General features: G+C 42.4%; 1 protein-coding gene and 1 long non-coding RNA gene across 2 annotated transcripts in view; one reads left to right on the top strand and one right to left on the bottom strand.

Moving 5' to 3' along the window:
- The first annotated feature begins 5008 nt into the window (after positions 1–5008).
- LOC115018188 (bone morphogenetic protein receptor type-2-like) overlaps positions 5009–24799 on the top strand; it is a 28100-nt gene continuing 8309 nt past the window's right edge. The window contains exons 1-6 of the mRNA XM_029447074.1: positions 5009–6052; positions 16324–16503; positions 16970–17149; positions 21169–21276; positions 21423–21514; positions 23053–23283. Coding sequence (XP_029302934.1) covers positions 5974–6052; positions 16324–16503; positions 16970–17149; positions 21169–21276; positions 21423–21514; positions 23053–23283 — 870 coding nt within the window. The 5' untranslated portion in view covers positions 5009–5973. The remainder of the gene's footprint in view (positions 6053–16323; positions 16504–16969; positions 17150–21168; positions 21277–21422; positions 21515–23052; positions 23284–24799) is intronic.
- On the bottom strand, positions 17788–23805 carry LOC115018198 (uncharacterized). The gene is made up of 3 exons (XR_003833334.1): positions 23632–23805; positions 21139–21297; positions 17788–18266 (listed from the first exon to the last, which is right to left on the bottom strand). It is a non-coding gene; the product is annotated as an uncharacterized LOC115018198 (long non-coding RNA).

Below are 24799 nucleotides of genomic sequence, written 5' to 3'. Positions count from 1 at the left end.
CAAGATAAACAGCTTATCATCAGAATGTTAGCATGCTAATATGCTATGCTAAAACAAACAGCTTATCATCAGAATGTTAGCATGCTAAGATGCTACGCTAAGACAAACAGCTTATCATCAGAATGTTAGCACGCTAAGATGCTACGCTAAGATAAACAGCTTATCATCAGAATGTTAGCATGCTAAGATGCTACGCTAAGATAAACAGCTTATCATCAGAATGTTAGCATGCTAAGATGCTACGCTAAGATAAACAGCTTATCATCAGAATGTTAGCATGCTAAGATGCTACGCTAAGATAAACAGCTTATCATAGCTAAGATGCTACGCTAAGATAAACAGCTTATCAGAATGTTAGCATGCTAACAGTGTATATGTATGGCTGTCGACTCATAGGCTGTGTCCCAAATTCTTTTACAAAAATCAACAACAATATTTTATACTAACAGGAAATTATACAATACATGTGACGTCTTCGGACGTCAATGAAACTGCGACTTTGGAACTGTCAATTAAACTTCACAAGAGACTCCAAAATGTTTTTCCTAAGATTTAAGACATTGTTTTTGTCTTCTGAGATCTTTCTGGAGCACCACAGCCCACAATTTATTTAATGTTTTTCATCTGGGAGCAGAGTCAGGGTTGTTTCACAAGAATTTGATACACTTCTGCTGAACTTGTTGTAGTACCCATGATTACACTGTTTGTGGAATGTACATGCACTATGCAATCTGAGCATAGTAATACAAACAAAGGAAAACGTTTGGGTGGGTGGGGTGTTCTGGTTTTATGTCATATAAGTAATATAAGAAATAAAAACATTATAACCCAGAGTAAGTGGCAGGGTTGTTAAATCTGATGTAGTTTCCATCTCTAATATTGTATCTTAAGACTTCAATACTATGACAAAAAAATCATTTATTCAACCATTCAGGTATTGGGTTTCTTTACTTTCCTTTTTTTCACAGTAAAGAGACTATAATTGACAAATATCTGCTGGAATTGTTAAGAGTTTCTGAAAGAGTCTGCTAAACTTGAAATATAATGTTAATGTATGCTAATCCTTGGGCAGATTTTTTACAATAAACAGCAAAAGCAATCTCAAAACACTGAAGATGTTGCAATGAGTTGAAATCTCCCTTGCACGCTCTCTTCAATCATCACTGCGGGCCATGTGGCAGAAACAAAAACATGCAGCAGCTATCCAATAAAAACGATGTGGCACTCAAACAAGAGCAGACTTTTTCATTTGTGAGCCTGCGGCCTCTAAAGAACGATCACAGCCTTGTTTTCTGAATGTGGTAGAAACTGGCAACATGCCAAAATCATATCATGAAGTAGGAATTTTGTGTTGCGGTGACACTGAATCTTGCTGTTTTCTGTCAATCTTATAGGAGAAATGAAGGCGCTCGCAGGCTGGCAAATTACACACACATGGCAGACTGGCCATGAAAGCAAAAAGATGGTTGCGTATAAGGGTGGTAACAACACAGAGTCTGAGGTAGCCTAAATAGAAGACATGGAAACCACAAGGCCATAAAAGCCCAATCCTCAGCTCTCAGCGGCAGCAACTCGTGACACCACAAACCCAGCAGACGACCAAACGCCCCGCCTCAACACAGGTCCTGTATCATGACACAGATATAGGTCAGCAGTGCTAAAGCATCTGCAAATCTCCAGATTATCTCTGCCAGGTTTTTTTATTTATTTTTTGCTCTAATCAGACCAAATCCTCTAATGTGGAGTTCACTCTTAAGTGGAATTCCAGTTTGAACTGTAGGTCTGAAATGGGAGGTGGTATTATCAGGATGCACATTACGGGGTTAGTGTTTCGGAGTCTGCTAGCTAGAGACATGGGAGAGAAAAAAAGAGACAACCAAAAATACAAAAAGACAGAATTTGAGTGTTTGTATGCGTTTCTGTGTGTGTGTGTGTATGAAAAACGTAGTAAGGAAACTCATTCAGCAAGCCAGGAAGAGGGCAGAAAGAGGTATAAAACCTCCAGGCAAGCATTTCCCGCAGTTGGAAGTGATTATTAAAACTGCAGGGGCTGTCTTTACTGCTCTGCTGCTCGGCCTTCACTTTGTTTACTAAGGTAGCTACGAGCCAGCCACGCCTGCAGCAACTATGGCGTGTGTGTGCGAGCTTCTAACTTGCCTGATCTGGCCTCCGTCTTGATTCTAGATGATTTATCACATATGCAGGTATTCATAATTGATGGTCCCCAAGGGTGCTTAGTGTGACACCTAGTTACAGAGGAGAAAGATGGCAGGTTTAAAAATAGCTGCCATCGTCTCCTCCATTATTAAACACAGCCCAGGGATCTGACATGACATCCATTATGCCACTCCACACACTGTGGACTAAAACCGTATTCATAAACTAATATGACATAATATATGGATTGTGTTCCACTATACTAGGACGAGGAGTGACATTTGAGACTCTTTGTATGCAAACATGTCTTCATTGATAAGATACTTTCTCCTTCCTTTTGGATTCAATTTACAAAACCAGTTTGATCAGATCAAAGTGGCCAGTTAGGCATACGGGAGAAATCTGAGCTGTCGTAGCAATCCTTTGATGTCTAGTATACTATATATATATTTGCTTTTACCATACCAGCATGTCAGTCTCCATGTCAAATGGGCAGGGGAAACAGCTGCACTATAAGTACACAGTCGAAAATAGAGGTACAGCAGAAGTACGTTCACACAGAAGGACCATAACAGGCACATAATGGGACCCAGATGTACCTTGTGATCTACCATGAAGGTACAAAGCTGTTTCTGACACATTTAAGTATCTGCTAATTTGGCCTGAACTTAACGTACAGTGCCAAAATTAGTTTCAGTTTGATAGGCGTGAGCATTTACATCGTAGGGAGGGTGTACCCACATATGGTATTGGTTGCATTATGGGAAATAGGTTACAGTGCCACATATAACCCCCCGGTAAAACCACAACAGATTAAACAAGATATGATGTGTTAATTAGCGACATTCCGAGGTATTGCTAGGCATATTTTGTTAAAGTTGACTACTACCTAACTCTCTGCAAGAAAGCGAATAAGGATAAGTTTTCGTTCACCTACAGCGATAAGAGGCAATTGCTGGGCGATGGAAAACACATTACTTATTGTGCGTCGCTTGTGATTTTTCCAGTAAATGTCGCCACAGACACCCAGTTCGTAATGCTGCAAATGCGAAGGCTTTCATCAGCGGGCCGTAGGCTCGATCACCATTGTGTGACCTTATTCGTCGTTAGATAGTGACTTAAATGACAATGGAGTAGTTGTCTATAATAATGGAGGCTCAGGTGTTGTATGACATCATTTCATACAGTAAGAAAAACGTAGATAGACTAAGTCTTTGGCCATTTTTACCTTTGGCATTACTCAGCTATTTCTTTCTAACCTATCTGGTTGCAAGCTGCACCAGCGGGTCAGATGACAGGATAAACTAAAGAAGTGTGCAGGCATTTGTGTGTGTGTGTGTGTGTGTGTGTGTGTGTGTGTGTGTGTGTGTGTGTGTGTGTGTGTGTGTGTGTGTTCTTTCTAGTCCCTTTAGAGATGGAGGTGTATATTTCAGTTACCTGACAACCCCTTTGAGAAAGTTGCAACAATAGACACCCTGCAGAATCATGGGGGATATGCACCAGCACATTAATGATGCTATGAATATAGATCCAGTTTATAACTTAAGAGACCAGAGTTAAAGACCCTTATACTTAGCAAACACCTGCATTCAGTCTTCTAATGAGTGCTTAACAGACAGTTGAGTTTCTTCTCTTACCATCAACACTGACGTCCTGACAGCCTCGGAGACGCTTTGCCTCAGCTCTGCAGCGGTGCCCGGTTTGTTGAGCCCCCGGGCAAACTTCCTTGCCTCAGGTGGAGCAGAAGCCATAATATAAGGCACCGTTCATCAGACAGCCCGGTACTGAGAAGAGCAGACTGTGCCGGCTGTTCCAAGCGACGGAACGAAGGTTGAAATCCTGCGCACCAGGCTGTCCGACGTGCGTAAATGCACACTTGCGCTGTTTTATCCTGCCACTACGCTTCTCCTAAACTTTACATTAGCTCGGCCATTTCTGTATTAGAAAAAATAGTCCAGGATACCAGGAGATAACTATCCTTGTCAACAGCAATCGGAGAGCAATCTCCAAAGCCTACGCTCTGTCCCGTCAGCGGAGGTCCCTTGCGCGCACTGGCACGCCCCCCTTCCTCCGTGTTACAATGCAGTGGGACAGCACTGTAAACTAACTCATCCAACATATTAAGGGCGAATAAGTGGCTCATGGTTGTATAAGTGCAACTGTATTACATTAACATTATTTCTACAGTGTGACTGTGGGACACTCAGCCTATAGTGTCCAAATACCTGTTCATGGTGGGCCTATTTTTTTTTAATCTTCGGTATCACTACAATGTTTCCATAATATAAAATACTTAGGCAATTAAAGCATTCATTGTTGTGTCAATATAAGGCGCATAAAGTATTTCAGCCGCACTAAATAGTGTGTTGATGTTATATAACTACAAACCGCACACTGTTCTGCTGTAGGTACAGGCTAACATTGCCACCTGCTGGAATAATTATTGTTTGTGCTTTAGGTTATAAACTCTGTATGAAGTTATTTGACCACAAAGAGGCAGTAAAGTAACGCTAATAGTTGTATAACTAAGAAACTTGAAACATTGAAATAAGGGGATATCCATGGGAATAATAATAATAATAATAATAATAATAATAATAAATTCATATGTATATGACATGTTTTCACAAATCATTATCAATTATTTATCTGTTTACAATATGAAATAAGTATGCATATTAACGCGGCATTTTTCCTTACACACATGTTGCTTAAATTGTTATATAATGTATTTAAATACTCAAACTGAGCGAAGTTTTACAGCGTTCACAGCAAAATAACAACTCGGAGGATTGCATCGAGAGGGTAAATGCGGCATATGTTTGCAGGGTGTTATATCCATAGTCTGCGGCACAGCGGCGCTGCATTACCCCTCCTGACTGTGTAGGACTGTCCTCCACCCCCAACAGCAACCCACAGCAACCTGATACCGGAGACGAGCGGTCCAGACAAGCCTGCAAACGAGGCGTTCCCAGCCGCCCTGCCTGTCTGTCTGTCTGCCCAGCGGAGCTCCAAACCGTCAATGCCAAACTCTACCGACTGCCTCGGGGAACATCCGAACAGGAGATATCCAACCCCTCACCTCGCCGTCTACCAGAACGGGATTAATAATCTCCGTCTATCGCAAACCCGAAAACCTCACTGTTGGCGCCGTTGATTTGTGAAATATTTCCCCCTCAACGATCGTGAAATGAGACGGGACCCGGAGAACTAACTGGCTAGCTGTTAGGCTAACATCGGTTAGCATCGATAGCAGTCAGTTTGCGACCCTAACCGAGCTAATTGGCTGACGTTTATATGCCAAATTCTAGCCTCTTCGTGTCGAAAGGGTGAACTACTTTTTTTTAAATGTACAACTGAGAATGGTCTGTGCGTACACCTTTTAGTTTTGCGTCGGTTATTATTTTTACGATATTTACCTTCTTTTCCTAAGTTTTCTAGTCCCAGACAGTCGCCCCAGGCAGCTAGCATGTTAGCTAGCAGATATGGACGTTGTTGGCTGGCTTGTTGTAGATGGCAGATCCGCCAAACAAGTTAGCTTCTTGGTGTATCTGTCCGGGCTGTGCGGGAGTCGATAGCAGGACCAACTTTTATTGCCACTAAATGTTAGTGATCACACACGTCGACTCTAACACACCAGCGCCTCTTTTTCGCATCATTTCTCTCGATGTGTTGTTCCATGACCGGGAGATCAGTTCAAGTTATTGAGCTGACGTGAGGAAAAGGGGGTGAAAACAAAGTGTTATCTGCTAAATAAGAGGACCAGAAGAAGTGTAACAAGACTTACAGGAGCACCAACTACGAGACTACACTGTCATGGCTGTGGGCCGAATCACGATGAAACCACTCGCAAAATTTGTGTTTTGCCTGATGATTCTCCTGACTTCTGTGGCTGGTAAGTGGCTTCATTGTGAATTGATTTTTAGAAAGAGGTAAATGTGCTCATGAATATTTGATGCTTTCCTTTTTGGTTTCTGCTGTCTGTGTTTCCTCCACATAGCCGGTTTGGTGCCGATATTGTAGCCTGATTAATATGAGCATATGGTCAAATTATGTATATATATTTTTTGACAGGGGCAGCTCTAGTGTTGATCATGTTTATGCTATGATTTTGTCATTTGAATACAGACAGTCAACATCAGACCCAATTTTCCTAAATCACCATCTCCTCCCTGTGTGTTTGTGTGTCTGCCAGAACTGCCTGTCTGTCTGTCCCTTAACTATCCTTCCCATCTTGTTGTCTTGCCTCGCTCATTTCTGGAGTGATCTGTGTAGCTCATCTCAAGGTAGTTGAGTAAACCTTCATAGATATCTCCTCTTAAACAGAGCAGCCAGTGTACCCCTGGCTCCTTTTAATCATTCTGTGTACAAAGGCCTGGAAAAACACTGCCAAACATACCGCAGTCCTTGTCTGCCAAGTTGTGCCCCTGTTTAAGACTTTGGGCTGAAGCCAGGCTTCTGTGAGACCTTGAGCATGATAAGATAGTAGCTTGGCTGCATAGAGATGGAGGAACCGTGAATGTGAGGGGGGTGAAAGGTGGAATGTGTGGGAAGACAGGAAAGGTATTTTAGAAGATGGGTAATTTAGGTGATAGAGGTTCAACATGGTGCTTAGGCTTTGTCAGTGTGTTTTGAAAATAGGTGGTCTTTGCTCATCCGGTGTTACAGCCGGGTGTGTGGGTGTGTGGGTGTGAATGTGTGTATAAACAGCTTCTTAATAATGTATTGTGTGTGTTTTATTGTTGACGTTCTTCCATCCATACACAGACGGGGTGTTATCAGAAGCCCAGAATAATGGCTGCTGTAGAGGGAAATATGGGAGTGTGGAGCGCAAATTGAACACACTGGACTGTTCATTACTTAAAGCTGTTAGTGCGGAGAGTCCATGCCCCTAATTGCATTTACATTTGCATTTAACTGACAAGTGGTAGTCTGAGTAGTTTTTTAATCCCCACTTGAATCAAATGACAAGCGAGGATTGTAATTGTTTACGTTGCAATGTCCAGACAGTTTTGCTGACATCCTCTGATTAAGAGCTCATAAATGAGGAAATGCATGAGAAGAGCTTTCTGCTTTATGGGAAATTTAGAGAAACAAAAGTAAGTAGCGGGGTGATTCAGCAGAGAGAGTGGGCCATGAAGCATTTACTGTAGAGATGAGTTGTCAGGTTCTGACGTAGGATCAGTAATAAGAAGGAAGAGGAAAATGCTGAGTGCAATTTTCATCCTAAATCATAATATTCAGCTAAATGTAAAACTGTAATTTATCTTGTCAGCGTGCACGTTGAAAGAACATCATTGCCTTGATAAAATCACCTTCTATGAGACATGGTATGCAAATGAGTATTCCCCTGGAGCGGTTTAACGACTGCGGCGGCTGGCAGGGGATTGACATATTCACTCAATAATCAGTACAAGGACGATTAATGGATACTTATATGCATGTGTGTCATGTAAACAGCCAATAAATTCAAATCGTTGCACTGTGCAGAATGAATTAGGGCAGCAGTCAGACATTGTTGGCATAATGACTGTAAAGAGACAGGAGACAAATGCAAAGCAGAGTTAGCCATGGGTCTATTTCTTTGGATGATAGTTGTAATGATAATGAGAGGAAGCAGAGGACCCAATGTTCAGGAGCTCTGACCCGCCTCCTTTCCCTTTGCTTCCTCTGTCTCGTCTCCTACATTATTGCCTCCCATCACCCCCCTTTCAAATTTCAGCTATTAACTCCGATCATTTCTTTTTCAAATTTGTTATTAATTTCTTTCCACCTGCCATGGATTTAACCTGTTTGCAGCTGAGCTTGTGTTGCCCTTCCGCTCCCTGTCTCCTGTGACTAATTGGTGTGTGGGTGTATGCCCGTGGCTCCAAAATCTGGAATAGAAACAGTTCCAAACACGGCACAAGCCCGCAGACACTACTTGCAGTGTGACTACAGGTGTTCTTACGTAGTGACATTAGAGCGGGACAGACTTTAGCCTAAATTCTTATCAAGTAAAGTTTAACTTGTAGCACATGCATTCTCGTAATGTATGCTGCGTCCCACATTCATGCACTGTTGTCCCAGGTAAACTGGAGGTTTGGGGTTCCAAAGAGGATTAAAGCAGAAGTATTATACCACAGCATAAAAAGGACTGCTCATTTGCTCCGCTTGTCCAAACTCTGAAGCTGTGTTTTGCGGGCCCCATACTGTGGCGCTGACAGGCCCACTGTTCCCCAACCAGGCCGCTTCTCTCCAGCCTCTCCGGCCCACGGGGGACTCTTGAAGCTGTCGGCTCTGTGGTCACATCAGCGGCTCAACAGAGAGGGAGGTTATTGGCTTGAGATTACAGACTCGCGCTGAATGGCTGCGAGGCTGTTTAGCGTGCAGGCTAGCTCCGATTGGAGTCTGCACAATTTGGTGAGCCAGGTCCTGACTGTTTTCTGCCCTGGCATTTAATCTGTGATTTTAATGGCAAGGTTGTTTGGAGAAGACTGAGATGAGGATGAATCAGAATAGTTTAAATGCCAAGTACAATACGTGTTCAGGAATTTGCCTCGGTGACATTGCAGCAGATACATTTTGAAATCTAGGAAAGGAAAGGGCTGTAACAGAGCGCAAGAAATCTCCTTCATGTACATGAAGCTGTGTCTGCACTGTTACCGCAATTTATTTATTACGATTATTTTCCTCATCGTGTGTCTCTACGTGTTGGGGAATACTGCATATTTGGAAAAAAACAACCTTTTGTGTCTCTAGAGGAAGCTGTGTTAAGTCCTCAAGTGATGTCACTTGAGTCAGCATCGGTAGAGCTGAAGACTACAAGTTTAAAAATGAAACACATCTGGATTCGTGGAGTTAGAAAGAAGTGAGCTGACTGGAGCTCTGCGCTGCGGGCTACATTAGCTGCCACTAGCATAACACACTCAAATCTCCAACTGAACTGGGAGTGGTTGAGTTGCATTGTGGGTCATGTAATTATACCACCATTTTATACCATATCTATGTTCCTTTAGTAATCCCAGCAAATGTATACATTTGTTATAAAAGGCTTTTAGTTCAACTATAATGAAAATCACAGACTGTAAGAAAGCAGCACAATTTTTAGAGCATGTGATGTTAATGTGTGCGTTTCAATTGACAGCACTGATTTTGCCCAGGGTGCCCACACTACCAAGCTGCATCTACTTTAGCTCTCAAGCAAGTCTGCTGAATGTGCATTATGGTCTGTTTGGGATGTGGATGCAGAATCCCTCTTGAGGTAAAGTAACTCGTAAAATGTAAAAAATCAGTTGTAAAACTGCGAGACAACTAGTGTGTAGAAGCAAACATAGTGGTAATATAATGATGTCTACCTACTGTGAGCCAACATTTGGGCATCAATATTCTCACAACTGGAACGATGTAATTTAGACAGGAAATTAAGGATATGAAAGCACTTTGCCCACTTGGATTCCTTAATACTTTGCACTCAGTCCACAATCATTACTTCGTGAGAAGAGATGACACTGACTGCAGCTAGAAACGGACCAATGAAGGCTGGAATGGAGGGGGGGGTGGGAGGCCATTTGGGCTCTAATACAGCTAGCCTTGTACTCTATTAGATGAAAAAAATCAATGTCTGTCTCTTTTAGTACCTTGGTTTGAGTTCTGCGCAGAGGTAAAAGCAAAGGGCGATACAATAGAACAGTGTTCAGCCGACCTTCTGGTTTGGCAAAAAGGAGAAATTAGTGGATGTTTTAGAAAACAAAAGGTGCAGCCTTGAGATGGTAACTCAGAGTGACAGCCTATGATTAACACGAAGCGTTCTCCTTGACCAGCAGAGACAATAAGTCTGGAGCGCGCAAATAAAATTGCTCAGAGTATGGATGAACTGTTTTGTTTCGGGGTTATTTTGTATTTTCATTGGATCTAAGCTTTAAAAAGAAGGGTAGCTTATTGCTCCATGTTTTTAGTTGTCCCCTGTATCTTAATGTGTTTCTGTCCTCATCAGCTTATAATAGTTGCAACAACAGAAGAAGGTGCAGTTACTAGATCCCAGTATTACAAGCGATCTTTGGTGGAAAGTACAGGTTTTAGACCAATTGTGCACTCGCAGCATTCCTCTGAGAAGCATCCCAGAAAGAGAAATAGCTAGGGAGAGCAGAAGATGGCTTTGGGGGTGATGAGTGGCCGAGAGAGATCATTAAAAACGTAACTCTTCTAAATGCCCTCAAGCCCAGGGGTTGTGTTAGATGTTCTCTTTCTCTGCTGCCACAGTGCACACTGGAATCACCAGCGTCACTTCAGCCAAAGTTTTGAAGTCCTTTCTCCCAGGGAAGTGTTTAGAAGTCAGAAACTCTGCTCAAACCTAGTTTGGCATTTCTGTACTGCAATGTCTTGTAACATATCAGCCAACATGTACACATATCAATACCGATGGCAATAAGATAATATTGCCGATATACTGCTCTATCTAAAGCGATAAGGTTCAGCCAATCATTATTTTTATTATCGATTAATCATTTGATGTGTAAATTGTTAGGAAATATTAGTTGAAGATGCTCTTTACTGTTTTGTCAAACCCAATGTGATCTCATCCAAAAACAAAACTGTCCGCCACACACTCAAGAAGCATAGATATTCAGTTTAATATCACATAAATCAAGAAGAGCAGATAATAATCATAATTCAGAAGATGGAACTCGGAAATGTTAGGCAATTACTTAAACGATTATCACAAGTAGTTGCCAATACATTTTTCTCGCAATCGACTAAAATCATTTAATCGACGAATTGTTCCAGCTCTACTCTTTTCAAAAACTTGAGGTGTTACATTGCAGGTACATCACGGCACCTGTTGGCTCCCACAGAGCAGGTGAAACCCCATCGCACCAACCGCAGGCTGTGGAGCTGGTCAGGATACTATGCAGACCATCCAGCCAGTAGTGGCTGTTCATTTATTCAACAAGTAAAACGTGTTCTAATATATAAAGATGAAGTTCAGACGCAGCCGGACATCAAACTTTTGCTTGCTCAGAAATAATCTGAGATAATGCCCCCCCGTGGTGCGATGGTAAACACTCTACATCTGTGTTTTCGTCACAAAATCGGGAAAGTTGATGTATACAGGGAGGGAGGAGGGGAGGGACAGGGTGGCGAATATTGGGTAGAAATGCATCATGGTCAATAATGGAGGCCTCTAAGCTTTGAGGGCAGTATAAACCCCAGGATTAGCATAACTGTACCAGACCCAGACAGACACAGACTGAGTGGTGGTGTTTTTGAGGGGGGTGGGCAGTCCCGAGGCAACAGATGGGACAGATTAAAGCCCACTCAGCCCCCACCCCCCTACATCTTTAAACTCAACCAGGAGATTTGGAAAATTGGGGGTGTCAGCAAATACCCCTGAAACCCATCCATCCTACCTCAGCGACAAGCTTGCACCCAAACAGCAGCAGCAGGTACAATTAGGGCCGACACGTGCCTCTGATGGCTGTCTGCATGCAGCAGTGTTCGCGACGATTGAAACGCCGCGCACATAGACATACATAGTGCCTCTTTGCATTTTGAACATGTCTGTCTGTGGATGCACTCGCCATGCATGGTGGCACATTATTGGCGGCACATTAATGGCGTCTTGTTCACAGGGTGGCCAAAGTAAACACTAGAGAGAAAGGCCATTTGAATGCATACATTTTTGATACAAGCACAGAATCGGCATTGTACAAAGACTCTACATGGTAGCTTTATGCAAATTGTCCCCATCAACATCCAAGCAAGAGAGCTCAGCTTGCATACTTCTGTGGCTGTGGATGGTGCGTGCACGGGTTCATTGAGCATGTTTCAGCCCAAAGGCCAGGAATGCCCACCCCGTGTTTCTGCCTCTACTCTTGGATGTGAACTGGGAACCAATTGTGGAGAGAAAACAGCCAATACATCAGTGCACTCTGTGACTTTTAATCAAGTCTCAGACTGCCGTGTCTTGCATCTCTCCAATGGGCCTTGGCAGTAGGAAGGAGAGAGCCAGATTAGATCGCTGTTGTTTTTTAGCGGCGAGGCTGAGGGGAAGGGGGTAGTCCGTGGGGGTGGGAGGGTGCACCGAAGGCCAATTGGGGGAGGAGGCTTAGAGGGGGGAGAGAGATTAGCAAATAACTGGGCCATGGGTAAACACTCAGCAGTGCCCGCCATCATCCAATGAACAGGCTTGGAGCAGAAAACTACTCCGAAGCCTTTTGATATGACTACCCTCTCTCTCCCTCTCTTTCTCATCTGCCTCGCTCCACTGGCCTTGCCTGCATACTCTGACCCACAATCCAATACTGCAGTGGAAGCCAAAATCACACAGCAAGCTCCACAGAGCAGAACCAGGGACAGAGCCTGCCACTGCCAATCAGCGATAAACACCGAGATTGGCAGCCAACCAGAACTGCTCCTAAGAAAGACAGAATTCAGTTAAAGAACCAACCACAGTCGAGCAGAGTGGCAGACAAACCAATGAAATTTGACTACAAAAGTGCTCCCATGGCTTAGACTGCAAATGAGCAAAGCCTGGTTGTGACTGCTTGGGTTTGAGCTTCATCAAGCAGTGACAAACTGTCTTGCTTCTCTGTTGACTTTTTGTGCGTGTATAAAGATAAAGAGAGTGAATAGCCCCCTTTTTGTTAAGAATCAGGAGGAAATGTGAATTAAAGAAGCCGTCTGTGCTCTCCATTTATGGTGTGCACGCTTGTTACGTGCAGCCCTGGCGGCACAATGAAACGATCATCTATTATCATCAGAGTGTGACATCTACTGCGTACTTCCTAGTGCGTATATTTGCTTTTTATTAATGCAACAAAACTATATTGAGATCAACCTTTTCCCTTGTGAAAATGAAGCGCATAAATCAATCACACCTGTGAAGGAAAACCCAAAATCGATTTCTAGATTGAACTCAGGACCTTTTAGCCTTTTATCTGCTGTTTCAGTTGTTTTCATAGACCGAGCATCATTATAGGGTTTTTCATTTCACAGCCTCGAATTGTAGTAAAAATATTAATAATTCATGTCAGCGTACAGTATCTACCCAGCTTCGGGAGAGGAGATACTCTGCTCTATAGATTTTTGTTCTCCAATCCTGGCGTACAAGGTCAGTCTGTTTGTGTAACTGTCTGAGGGTGTTGTCACCGGCTCTGCACTTCCTTCGATTGTTCCTTTATGTTTCTCCTCTTTTTTACTGGAATTCCTCCTCCTACAACTCCTGTCCTCTCTCCTCTCATTTCTCCGTCTGGGAAATAAGAAAGGCCGTATATTTGAGGCAGAAAATATCATATTTGATGCGCTGATTATGCTTGTGCTTTTTTTTTGTTTTGTTGCAAATTGCTTGTTAGCAGCCACTTCTGAAAAAGGTACTAGAGATTGAATCTTCCAGTCAAGGAAAGTGCTCTTTAACCCCACTTGAATTGTTGAATTAAGAAAAATGAAGATTAAAGCCCTTGAAACACTCCTTCTACAAAGTATTCAACAAAAGAGAGATACATACAGCATGAAAGGACACTTTTAAGGATCTAGAGTAAATGTGGTCAAATATAAATATATATCAGGTCTGGGTTAGACTAATAGTAGATCTAAGGTTCAAGGGAAGATCATGGTTCACTAATATCCGTTATTTCTCATATCTTCCAAGTAAAGAGCTAGAGGTGGTTTTGGGCTGAAATGAAAACACAGCTTTAGGACTCGACCACTGCTTTTTTGTATATATAGCTTTCAGTTTTGATACAATGAGAACATGCAGTGTTCCCCCTTTTTTTAAATCCACTTGACCCACTCCTCACATCGGCGTAAATTGGATCCACAGCACTTATTTAAAAAGGAAAATCCGTCACTTTTTAAAGCTGGTTGACAAGTTATTTCCTTCTTCCAAAACAGTGGGGAAGAACATCGGGAGCAAATGCCAAGAGTTGAGTTTTCATTATAAAAAAATGATGACTGGTGTGGTAACTCCGCGCCGAGCAGAGCGAACCAAATTGCCTCCTAAATTACCATATGACCTTATGTGGACAAGCAATGCGGCATTTAATTATTTTAATGGGGTCCGGTGCAGTGCTCGCTTCACATAAAAATGCTCAGGGCTACATTGCTTAACTTCCAGAAATCTTTACAGAGAAAAAATACAGTATCACCGATCCGTTTTAACTCGGCTAAAGGCACAACATGACTGAATCCGTCAGCGTGTCGTTCACTACCGATCCTGTTTGGAACCAGCAGGCTTTTTCTTCTTCACTGGCTCAGTCGGTCTTTCGCTGCCTGCACTTTCATCCGTCTGATTCTTAAATTCTCATTGTCCCCACCGACCTCCTCTTGTTGCTTTTTTAAATTGTCCTCTCATGGACTCGTACGGTAACAGCTGAATGAAACATGGCATGATTCTCCAAATCCACGTCTTGATTTGATTTTGAAAAAAAGAATGTTAGCCATTGTTAGCCTATGGAGTCTGGTATCAAGTGTGATATAACCCCCATATATTAGGACTGTACCCCTCTCAGACCGTATGATCATCCATTAGAACAGCTTGAGTTTCTTCACCCACTAAAAGATCCTGAACTGTAGTTTTCCTGTCACAGTTTGTTGTTTACATAACTCACGGAGATGTCAAAAAATGTTGCCACGCGTTGACTTCACGGAAGCAGGAGGATTTTCAAGTTCTGTTGTTTCTCCGTCATTTTACGACTCTGGCAGCGGTGTCTCGGAAAGTACCGGTGAGCTGCGCTGTGTTGTCTTTGAGCTGCAGGCTCTGGAAAACTGTGCTGTGTTTTTCTGTTTTTTATCTGGTTCAATGATCATTGTGCATTCGCATGAATGCAACCACAGGAAATGTAAACTCGTACACTGCACCGATAACCCTGGCAGTGCCATTGCCGGCTCGTTAAAATTCAGTTTCCTCATCAAAACGAAGATTCCTCCACATACTTAACCTTAGTTTGAACTCCTTTCCCACTCTGAATTTACACAGTGTGCCTCCCCCTGTAGGCAAAGTCGGTCCCACAGAACAGTAGGCAGTAAAGGCCCACAGGTTGAGGGCAGCCGAGGCCCACAGTAGGCCAGGGTTGATATCTTTTATCAGAGGATGGGAGCAGAGGAGGAAAGTTGGCGCCGTGCCCAGCAGAGCTACGACTCCATCGCATCACCCTCTGCCCACACAGGCTAGCGTGACCTTGGGCAGGGCACAGTCACCCTCCTCCCTCCACCCCTCCATTACAGACTCCCCACCCCCCTTCCCGGATGGAGGAAAGGGAGGAGCTAGGACTAAGGGAAACAAACATGCACATCATGTTGCCCTTATCGTAAATTACCCAAAACGCAGGCCATGTACACAAACACACACTCTGACTTTGGCTCAAACTGTTCCTCCCTGGCATGGTTAACACTGTCGGACGTTTACAGCAAATCAATAAGCAAACTGGACACATTCTGGCTTTTCTTTACACTTCAAACACACAATTTGACATCATGTTAAATGTATCCATTGTTTTCTGAATCCCAACAAAGAAGAAAACAAACCTTGGCCAAAGGCTATAATTAATGTATTTAGTACAAGGTGCGAGCTTTAACATCATCTCCCCATTTTCGAACATTTATTTGTCTTTGCACTGTGTTTTCATGGTCTTCTTGCCGTTTTTGCTTACACTTTAATAAGGGTTGTTCAAACCCTATTTGTCTTCTGCGCCTCTGCATGTGTTTGTGTTTTGTCCTTCAGGCTAGAGTTTAAATTGGTATTGATGTTTTCCTGCAAAGACTGCTGCCTCTCACAAGCCAGACAGCTATGTTTCAGCTGTGGATTCTTCTTGTATAGGCGGATGCAGTGTAGCTGCTGTAGCAGCACTTTATCAGAAAAGGGTTGATGTGAGTGACTTTCATCTACATCAGAAAGTTTCCATCGGAAATGTGCATATTAAAGTGTTGTTGTGTCCGTAAAATGAGTAAATAATCGTTCTAGAGATGCGATGACACGGCATGAATGAGTGACACTGTTGAGTTGTCTCTGTCCCTCTCTCTTTTCACCAAACTTTCTCATTAACACAAACTGCCTCCATCTTTCAGAAGTGTAAGTGCTTGCCTCTTGTCGTCCAACTATTTCATTCACTTTGTTGCGACTGCAAAGCTCAGCTCTGTTTTGCCAGAAATCACATTTGACTTAGCTCCAGCTCTTCTGTCTCTTCACAGCGGCGCAGGGTCAGGAGAGGGAGTGTGCCTTCACAGACCAGCAGTGGGAGGGGGAGCGAGTGGCCGGGGGCGAAGGCCGAGTCTTCCCAGAGAACGGCACCATCCGATGTACCAAGGGCCGCCACTGCTTTGGCCTGTGGGAGAAAAGTCTTCCAGGCGAAGTGCGACTGGTCAAACAAGGTACAACTTGAGAGACGCTGACTACTTGAACAAATGCTGGCAAAAATCTTAATAGACATTTGAATTTTACCTGTGATCTACTTATTCCACCAGTTGTAATTTGCCAGAACAAATGTTGTCTGGGGGTCAATTTGTACTTTTCTAACGAGTCACTTCTCAATCCAATGAGGGCACATTATGAAAGTGCTATTAAATTGCTACTTTATATACTGCTGGGTAGCGTAATCTAGAATAATACAAAATCATTTACCTGTTGATTCTATTTTGTATTTTTAACGCAAAGTAACTACAGTATAGCTACATAAATGTAGTGAAGTAAAAAGTATAATACTTAATAATAACATAAATGTACTTAGTTACTTCCCACCACCACTGGGGATAAATGATGTGATTGAATACCTGAGATATGATCTTGGTGGTGACATAAAAGGAGGCCACATCATTAACTGTCACCTCTCTCCGTCAGGTTGCTGGACCCACGTGGGTGACCAACAGGGTTGCCATGACGACCGCTGCTTGGTGACCAACCTCCCTCCACAGATCCAGAACGGGACATACCACTTCTGCTGCTGCGGCAGCGACATGTGCAATGTCAACTTCACGGAGGACTTCCCACCGCCCAGCCCCACCACGGCACAGCCCCTCTGTAAGGACATATACATATACATACATATATATATATACATATATATACTGACACATGGTGGAACCACAATGTACATGTAGTCATACCATAGATTTCCAACACTGGTTTGTTTTGTAGGGAGTTTCATTTAATTTCTTGCCAAAGGGTTCCTTTCTAATCATGATGCATTTCCCTTTATATGACCGATGGTCGGCTCAAAAGCAAGTCAGCCAGACAGATTTGAAGCCAGATCTCAGCTTACGCTTATACTTTGATGGTTTTAGTATTGAACTGTAACACTTTTTGAAAACGGGCAGTGAAAATCCCTTTACTGATCACCTGTGACATCGTCGTAGAGTTTTAAGAAGGTATTTGAGATTGAAAGTTGCATTCAGATTAAGTTTAGATGGTTACATTGCCCTTTTATTTCAAACTGATAAATTGACTCAAGAGACCAGTGTTGGAGATTCTAAATTCTTCTTCGCCACGGTTGCAATCATCTCTTACACAATTGGCTGCTTTGGGCGGGGGGGGGGGGTGGGGAGTGAATACAACAAATATGACTAATAAAGAAAAGAATGGGAGAAAACAACTTCAGGCCCACACAGTTCTGAAACTCAACGCTATGTTTGATATCATCAGAGCTGTCATACCTCTCTCTTCCTTCCTCTTCTTCCTCCTCCTCCTCTGCCTCATCAGTCAGCCACCCGGTTTAGAACAGAGCCTCCTGATTGCCATCCATTATGAACCTTGACAGCTATGAATTTGTTTGCGTTTATGGACAGATAAGCTTGTAGCATTTTCAACAGCCTCAGTCCAAGGCGATATATATCTGCCATGAAAGGCTGTCAGTTGTGTTGTTTAAGTTGTCGGTGAGTTCTTAGTAAGGTGTCGAACAAAGCAAAAAGATGCGTTGTTAGTTCCTCTCAAAGCTTAGCTGTGAATGAAGGCAGTGTGTGTGGCAGGAGGAGGAGGAGGAGGGGGTGGGTGGCGGCGGCGGCGGCTCATCTCATCTCTCCTGCCCACACATAAACACAAACACACACACTCCACCATCCATGTCGTCTCTCTGCATTCCACGGATTACAAGGCGTCTGCTCCCGTCTGCCTGTCTGCGGGCGCGCCGGTGACTGTTCCACTGAGTAGACAGAAGACCAGACAAAGGCAGGAGAAAGTTAAGGAAAAAGAACCATTCGGCGTTAGAAGGACTTTTGATCATTAAAGTTTAAGTTTAGGTTGTATTAGAACTTCTATATCCTGTTTGTGTTTTTGCGAGGTTCATTCCTAACATGTCTGGGCAGATTCTTGCCAGTTTTATTAGAAGTAGGAAATGGTTTAAGTGATCTTAAGCCAAGAAACCATGACGACATTCAGGGCTAGGATGGGGGGGGAGTGCTCAGATACTTAATTAAGGAAAAGAAGCAAGAACACAAGTAGTCACATCAAAATATAGTTAAAAAAACAAAGGTAAAAGTACTCAGACAGAATGTTATATAATAAGATTATAATTATTTATGTGTAAGCATCACTTTTATGTTGCAGTTTGTAAAAGTTGTGTTAATTTGAACTACTTTATATACTGCAGGGGAGTGTACTCTATTATAATTATAATAATAATAATATATATGTATATAATATATAATATATATATATATATATATATATAATATATAATATATATATATATAATATATAATATTATATATGTGTATAATATATATATATATATATATATATATATATATTATATTATATATAATATAATATAATATAATATAATATTTGTTTCTATCACAAATCTTCTGTTAATGTTTGTTTAAATATGGAAATGAGGCATGTCTTTTTTTGACATATTAGAGTCCACGGTTATAACAGAGGGGGATTTTGGAAAAAAAGATTTTGAGAAAAAGGCCTTTAAAGATATCTATTAAAAATGTCCATACATTATGCAAGACACCACAGGTTTATAAGTAAATAATGTAACTAATAGAAACTTCCCCAATTATTTCTGAAATGTTATGTTTAAATATGCAAGTGAAGCATTATTTAGTGATAACTTTTGGTGGATTTAGGAGAAATCTACAGACACAAAGTTAGTAAAATAAAACCCCTAAACTTTGGGTCTTTCCACTCGTCTGAAAGAAGACGTGTTATGGAAGTAAAATAGCCCAAACTGTCAAAATTGACAAGTGCATGAAATATAACTTATGTGTAACTTTGACTTATTTAACCAGATAAAAGCAATAGAAGTGTTTGCCCATAATGTCTCGCCTTCATAATGCAAAGTAGCTATAAATAAATGTTGTGGAATAGAAGTATAAAGCTGCATAAAATGAAAATTCCTCTTGTTTTTCAGTAAAGTACTTAAGTAAACGTTCTTACTTTCTATAACTTAAACTAGGTGATATTTGGGATATCTGATATAATCTTGGTCGTGATGTAGAAGTAAGTAATTTCCTTCACATTAGGCCGATTTAAAACGGATATCTGGTGTGTGTCAGTGTGTGCGTCTGTTTGTCAGATGGCTTCCTGTTGTTGGTGAACTCACTGGCCTTGGTATTTGAGGGGAGCTGTGTCAACCCCCATGTGTTTATGTGCCTGAGAGCATGCGTGATCATGCTAGCATGTCAGTCAAAGCTGCCCTGAGGCTCTCGAAACCATCAATTATTGATAAAGCTGGTGTCACGGCAGCACCCATGTGTCGACTAATGTAATGGATGCAGGAGAGTGTGTTTCTCTGTGTATCCGGGCAGCTTTTAAAGAGTGTCGACTAGTGGTATATAAGAGCAGGGCCAGCGTTGGTGTATTTAAGTTGTGTGTGTGTGTCTCCAGTGTAGTACTTATAGATGCAGTTTCATTAATCACAAATCCCTGACAGCTGAAACTGCAGCCACCTCAGCTAACTGCTTCTACCTGCCACTGTAACCTTGTTCACCTGACCAGCTCTCTGGCGTCCTCTCTGTTTTCACATATTCTCTCGCTCTCCACCTGCACTTCCCACACATCCTCTGTTTCTCTCTTCCTGCTCTGCTCTCCAGACTGTTGACTATGCATCATGGTTGTGTGACTTAATTGATGTTTTTCTTTTCCTCTATGCGCTTCATGGCATGCCTGATCGTCTGCAAACACACCCAAGACATTTAAGTGTGTGTGTGTGTGTGTGTGTGTTGGCCTGTGTACAACATATTGTATGCCCAGTATATTCAAAATCTTGCAGTCACAGGCCAAATGTGTTTCACAGAGCTGATTTGACTGCAGTGCCCTGCTGGAGTTTCTACCTGAACAGCAGCATTATAATGGTGTTAGAAGCAGCTTTCAGTTTTATCCAACACTGACTTCCAACGCTTTATTTGCACTGTAAAATATAGACGAAGAAAATGCAAAATGCGAACAGGAAGGAAAGAATCATACAGTAAGAGCATACCATATGTGCAGATAAAGTGAACAGGCGTGTTTAATGCATTTCCTTTCCAATAAGACATTTTTGCTTCTTGCATAACTATGCGTCAACTGTGATCAGCTGAATCGTGAGAGACTGCCGGTGAACGAGCAACGCGTCACCCCCATCCCCACATGCGTGCATGTGTGTCCTCCTTGTCTGCCTGCATGAGACGAACAACACGAGGACCCACTCAGTAAAACGTCACTCTATAGTGCTGCTAATGGTTTAAAACTCCACAGGGTACCTTTTTTTAAACCTTTCCCATTTCAAGAGCAAACTAAATCCCTGTGTCATCTGTTGTTGTTTCAGATGAAATCGTATTAATATAAGGTGTTTAGTCTGTCCAAAAGCTCTTTATCTATATGGATATTTGAATCTACACACAGCACTTGCAGATCTGATGAAGTGGATTGCATCGATTGTACAGGTGTACCTAACAGACTGGTAACTCAGTGAATGGATATCAGCTGTGCTGCATCGCTCTGACTTCCTGCTCATACATGTAAAGGCCCGTGCGTGGCTTCAGCCACCTGCTCTGCCTACATAAAGATCACCGTTTGATTTATACTTTTCTTTTTGATGTGTGTCCCCCTTGTAGACGCTCACACACTGAGTCAGGAAGAGACCATAATTATCGCCCTGGCAACAGTCTCCGTGCTGGCCGTGGTTGCTGTAGCAGCCTTCTTTGGTTACCGCATGATGCACGGTGAGTTACCATGGCGCCACGCTGTGAGGAAGGGCAGAGAACATTCATTATTCACCGTTTAAATGATGTTAGAATTTCAATTAATTTAGACAATGTGTTTTAAATGCAGCTCCATGTTTTGACATTTTGTGTGTGTGTGTTTACAGGAAACGGTAAGCAAGGCCTTCACAACCTGAACATGATGGAGGCTGCGGGCTCGGAGAGCTCTCTGGACCTAGACAATCTCAAACTGCTGGAGGTCAGTGCCCACTGTTTGCGTCTCCACTGGCTCCTGCTTGTAATAAGAATTTCCCGGCCCAGGAAAGAGCCAAAGTATTTAGTGTAACGGTGTACAGTGCCAGCACAACACTGTGTAACACTACTCTCGCTAACCATGAGCCAATAGGAGGCTCGTACAGCGGTGATAGTAAACAGTTTTTCCAGTAATTTCACAAATCAAGATTAAGTTACATTGCTGCTACAGTTCCACAAATCGTTTTAGATCTCCGTGATAATGGTGGTGATGTATAGTGCTTTTGGTAAAGTAGATCCCCCTCAACAACACGACTCACTACATCTTTTATACCTCAAAATCCTGCAGATTCCTGTGTGTGTGTGTGTGTGAGTGAAAAGGAGGGGAACAAGAGTTAGAAAGAGAAACCAAAGGCATAGAGGCAAAAAATACACCCGAAATACATCAAGGTTTACGGTTACATTTGTCGTTTCAATGTGACCTCTATCATCTGATCTCGGTAGGACGCATTAAGTGACAGGTCGGTGCGCACAAAAATAGGATTTTGCTTACAGTGACACAGGATCCTGATAACCTGATATGGAAGTGAGAGAGCTCATATTGTGATAGGAAGTCAATGAAGTCTGGATGATATGCAGTCACAATGACAATATAAGCAGGCTAAAGGGATTAAAATGCGAGCAGGAGAAACCAATTTAAATAAAATCCAGCCACAGCAGACGGTGTGATGGTAGCTGTAACTTTAAAGTATAATTGAACTTTTCTGACTGTCTGTCAGTTTGTCGTGTACAAACTCATAAGATAAAGACGCATCTACAAAACAATGCAAGGCTATTTCGGTGCTGCTTATTTGTCAGATAAAAGCTGGAAGGAGAATTTCTGGGATTTTTTTTAACCTTAGTCTTTATAATTGTCTCTATTCAGACTATGAGTTATTATATTTCACTCAAAACCTCAAGGGTGAATGAAAAGGCTACTAGATGCAGAGATGCACTGATGTTCTGTTCTCTTTTGACATCTATTCAGAGCATTTCAGACCAGAGTGAGAGCGAGATGAATTCAGAACGCCGTCCTTGTGCCTTATTAAATGCAGGCACACGTTCTTTCAGACCAAACGGAGTCCACTGCTTTCACAGTATAGTTTATAGCCAGTGATAAAGTTTTTAGCAGAAAGGGCAAAGAGAGAGATGCACTCCGAAATGAATTTCTTACCCCCATGCAGATGACTTTTAAAGCAGAATGTTTAGACCTTAATGGTATGCTGTGCCCTGGCTAATTCAGGACACTAATTGAATGATTTGCAACTGACTTGAGGCCATTTTAACTGTTAAACCCTGCTGCTCGCCTGTAATTTAGCTCATTTCCTTTCTCCCTGCTGCCTATCTGGCTGTCTTTTATTTGTGTAACTCTCATGTGTTTCCTCTTTGTATTTATTAAGTAATCTTTCCGTAAGCAGCACAAAGAAGTAGACTTTTATCCACACCGTTTTCATGTTTCCTGTGAGCTATAAAGTAAAGTGTGTAAATAGTGTTGTTCTCTTTCAGCTGATAGGGCGCGGTAGATACGGCACGGTGTACTGTGGCTCTCTGGATGAGCGGCCTGTGGCTGTGAAGTTGTTTACTGCAGCCAACCGCCAAAACTTCCTCAATGAATGCTCCATCTACCGGCTACCACTGCTGGAGCATGACAACATCGCCCGGTTTGTTGCCGCCGACGAGCGGACGGGCCCCGAGGGACGCACGGAGTACCTGCTGGTCATGGACTACTACCCGCATGTGAGTAGTGGCGGGAGAAGGAAGTGGAGTATGTGTGTGTTCAACATAAAAACAACATGAAAAGTATGACACCTAATAATAACAACGAGTATCTATCTATCTAGTAACCTGGAAGATTTCAGTCCTGGTTGATTTGGCGATACTACATACGTGTACTACTGTTTAATACTACAGGTCCCAACAAACACTCTTTACTCTTCAGCAGCTACTTTGTCAGAAATGCAACAGATGAGCAGCTGCTGTATCTGTTTACAAACTAACGGTGTTTCAATATTTTTTAAATCATCTTCGTCAGGTCAGAATCCCAGTGGTATTGAAACAGTCAAAAATAAAGTATGCAGGCGCTACCTTGTTCCTTCTTGACGCTGTTTTTCTGATAGCCTTGCGTGATGTGCGTATAATTAATCTCTCTGGATAATTGGCCTTTTCCAGTCGAGGCATGAGCAACCAGGATGGTCCCAGCACAGCCGGTCCTAACACAGCAGGACAGGGTAAAAGGAGTTGGTGGTGGAGCTCTTCCTGTAACGGCTCTCTGTGGAGAGAAGGGGTCAATTATGTGCAGGCCGACAGACATCATCATCATCCAACAGACCATAACCCAAAAATATTTAATTTACAATTAGCAGCAAATCCTCACAATTGATGGCAATTCATGTTCTGCTCATCCAGAATTTGACTTGAAATGATGCATTTTAACTGTAATTGTTCAGTTTAAGTCAGCAGGGCGCGTGAGTTGGTTTCAGAACTACCTTTTCTGTTGCTTCCCACTTGAGTTTGCAGGCCTGAGTGTAGGAAGAACACTGTGGCTTCTGAGAGCAGGGCAGTGCAGAGTCATTGTAAATTGAAAGCATCGTTTCACCTATCTCAGCTTTTCCTGCAGAGAATTAAACATGCAGCTGGTGTAGCAAAAGAAAACATCCACACCGGGTGGTGAAGGCTGCCTCCAGGAACTCTTCAATATTAATGCAGATGTACCTTTAAACTGAATGCGTTTGCTGCCTAAGCCTTCAGCAGCACAGTTACACGTCAGCTGACCCCCCCCCAGCCAGCCTATGAAAGCTACGCTAATACACGTTGTCATGGAAACGCGGTGCACGCCAGGACACAAGACTGAGACAAGTAATGCATTCAAGTAAATGATAACATAATTTATTTAAAACAAAGACATTTAATGTAATTTTCTTTAGTAGCGGATGTGCAAATAGCCCTGTGATTGATTTTGAGAGAAAAGATGAAGTGGCTGTGCGTCAGGGCCAGGCCAGTTACTGATTAACAAGACTGATGAAGATAACTGAGGAAGGAAATTAACCCTATTCAATGTCATTTCTGGTAAATATTGTAATGGAGGCTTTGATATTCCCCATCTGTACACACAACCAGAATTTCAAAATCTCATAACTCAAGAACACTGCACTGCGGTCATAAAATATTCTGTCAGTCCGTTTTATTGTCAAACTTTACAAGGAAGTCAAAGCACCAGGTCAGTCTTTCTTTTTTTTTTTTTTGAGCTGTGAAT

This window comes from Cottoperca gobio, chromosome 2 (genome assembly GCF_900634415.1).
Source record: "Cottoperca gobio chromosome 2, fCotGob3.1, whole genome shotgun sequence".
Classification (NCBI taxonomy): Eukaryota; Metazoa; Chordata; class Actinopteri; order Perciformes; family Bovichtidae; genus Cottoperca; species Cottoperca gobio.
Note: the sequence above shows the minus strand (reverse complement) of the source record. Positions and strands in the feature narration are given on the sequence as shown.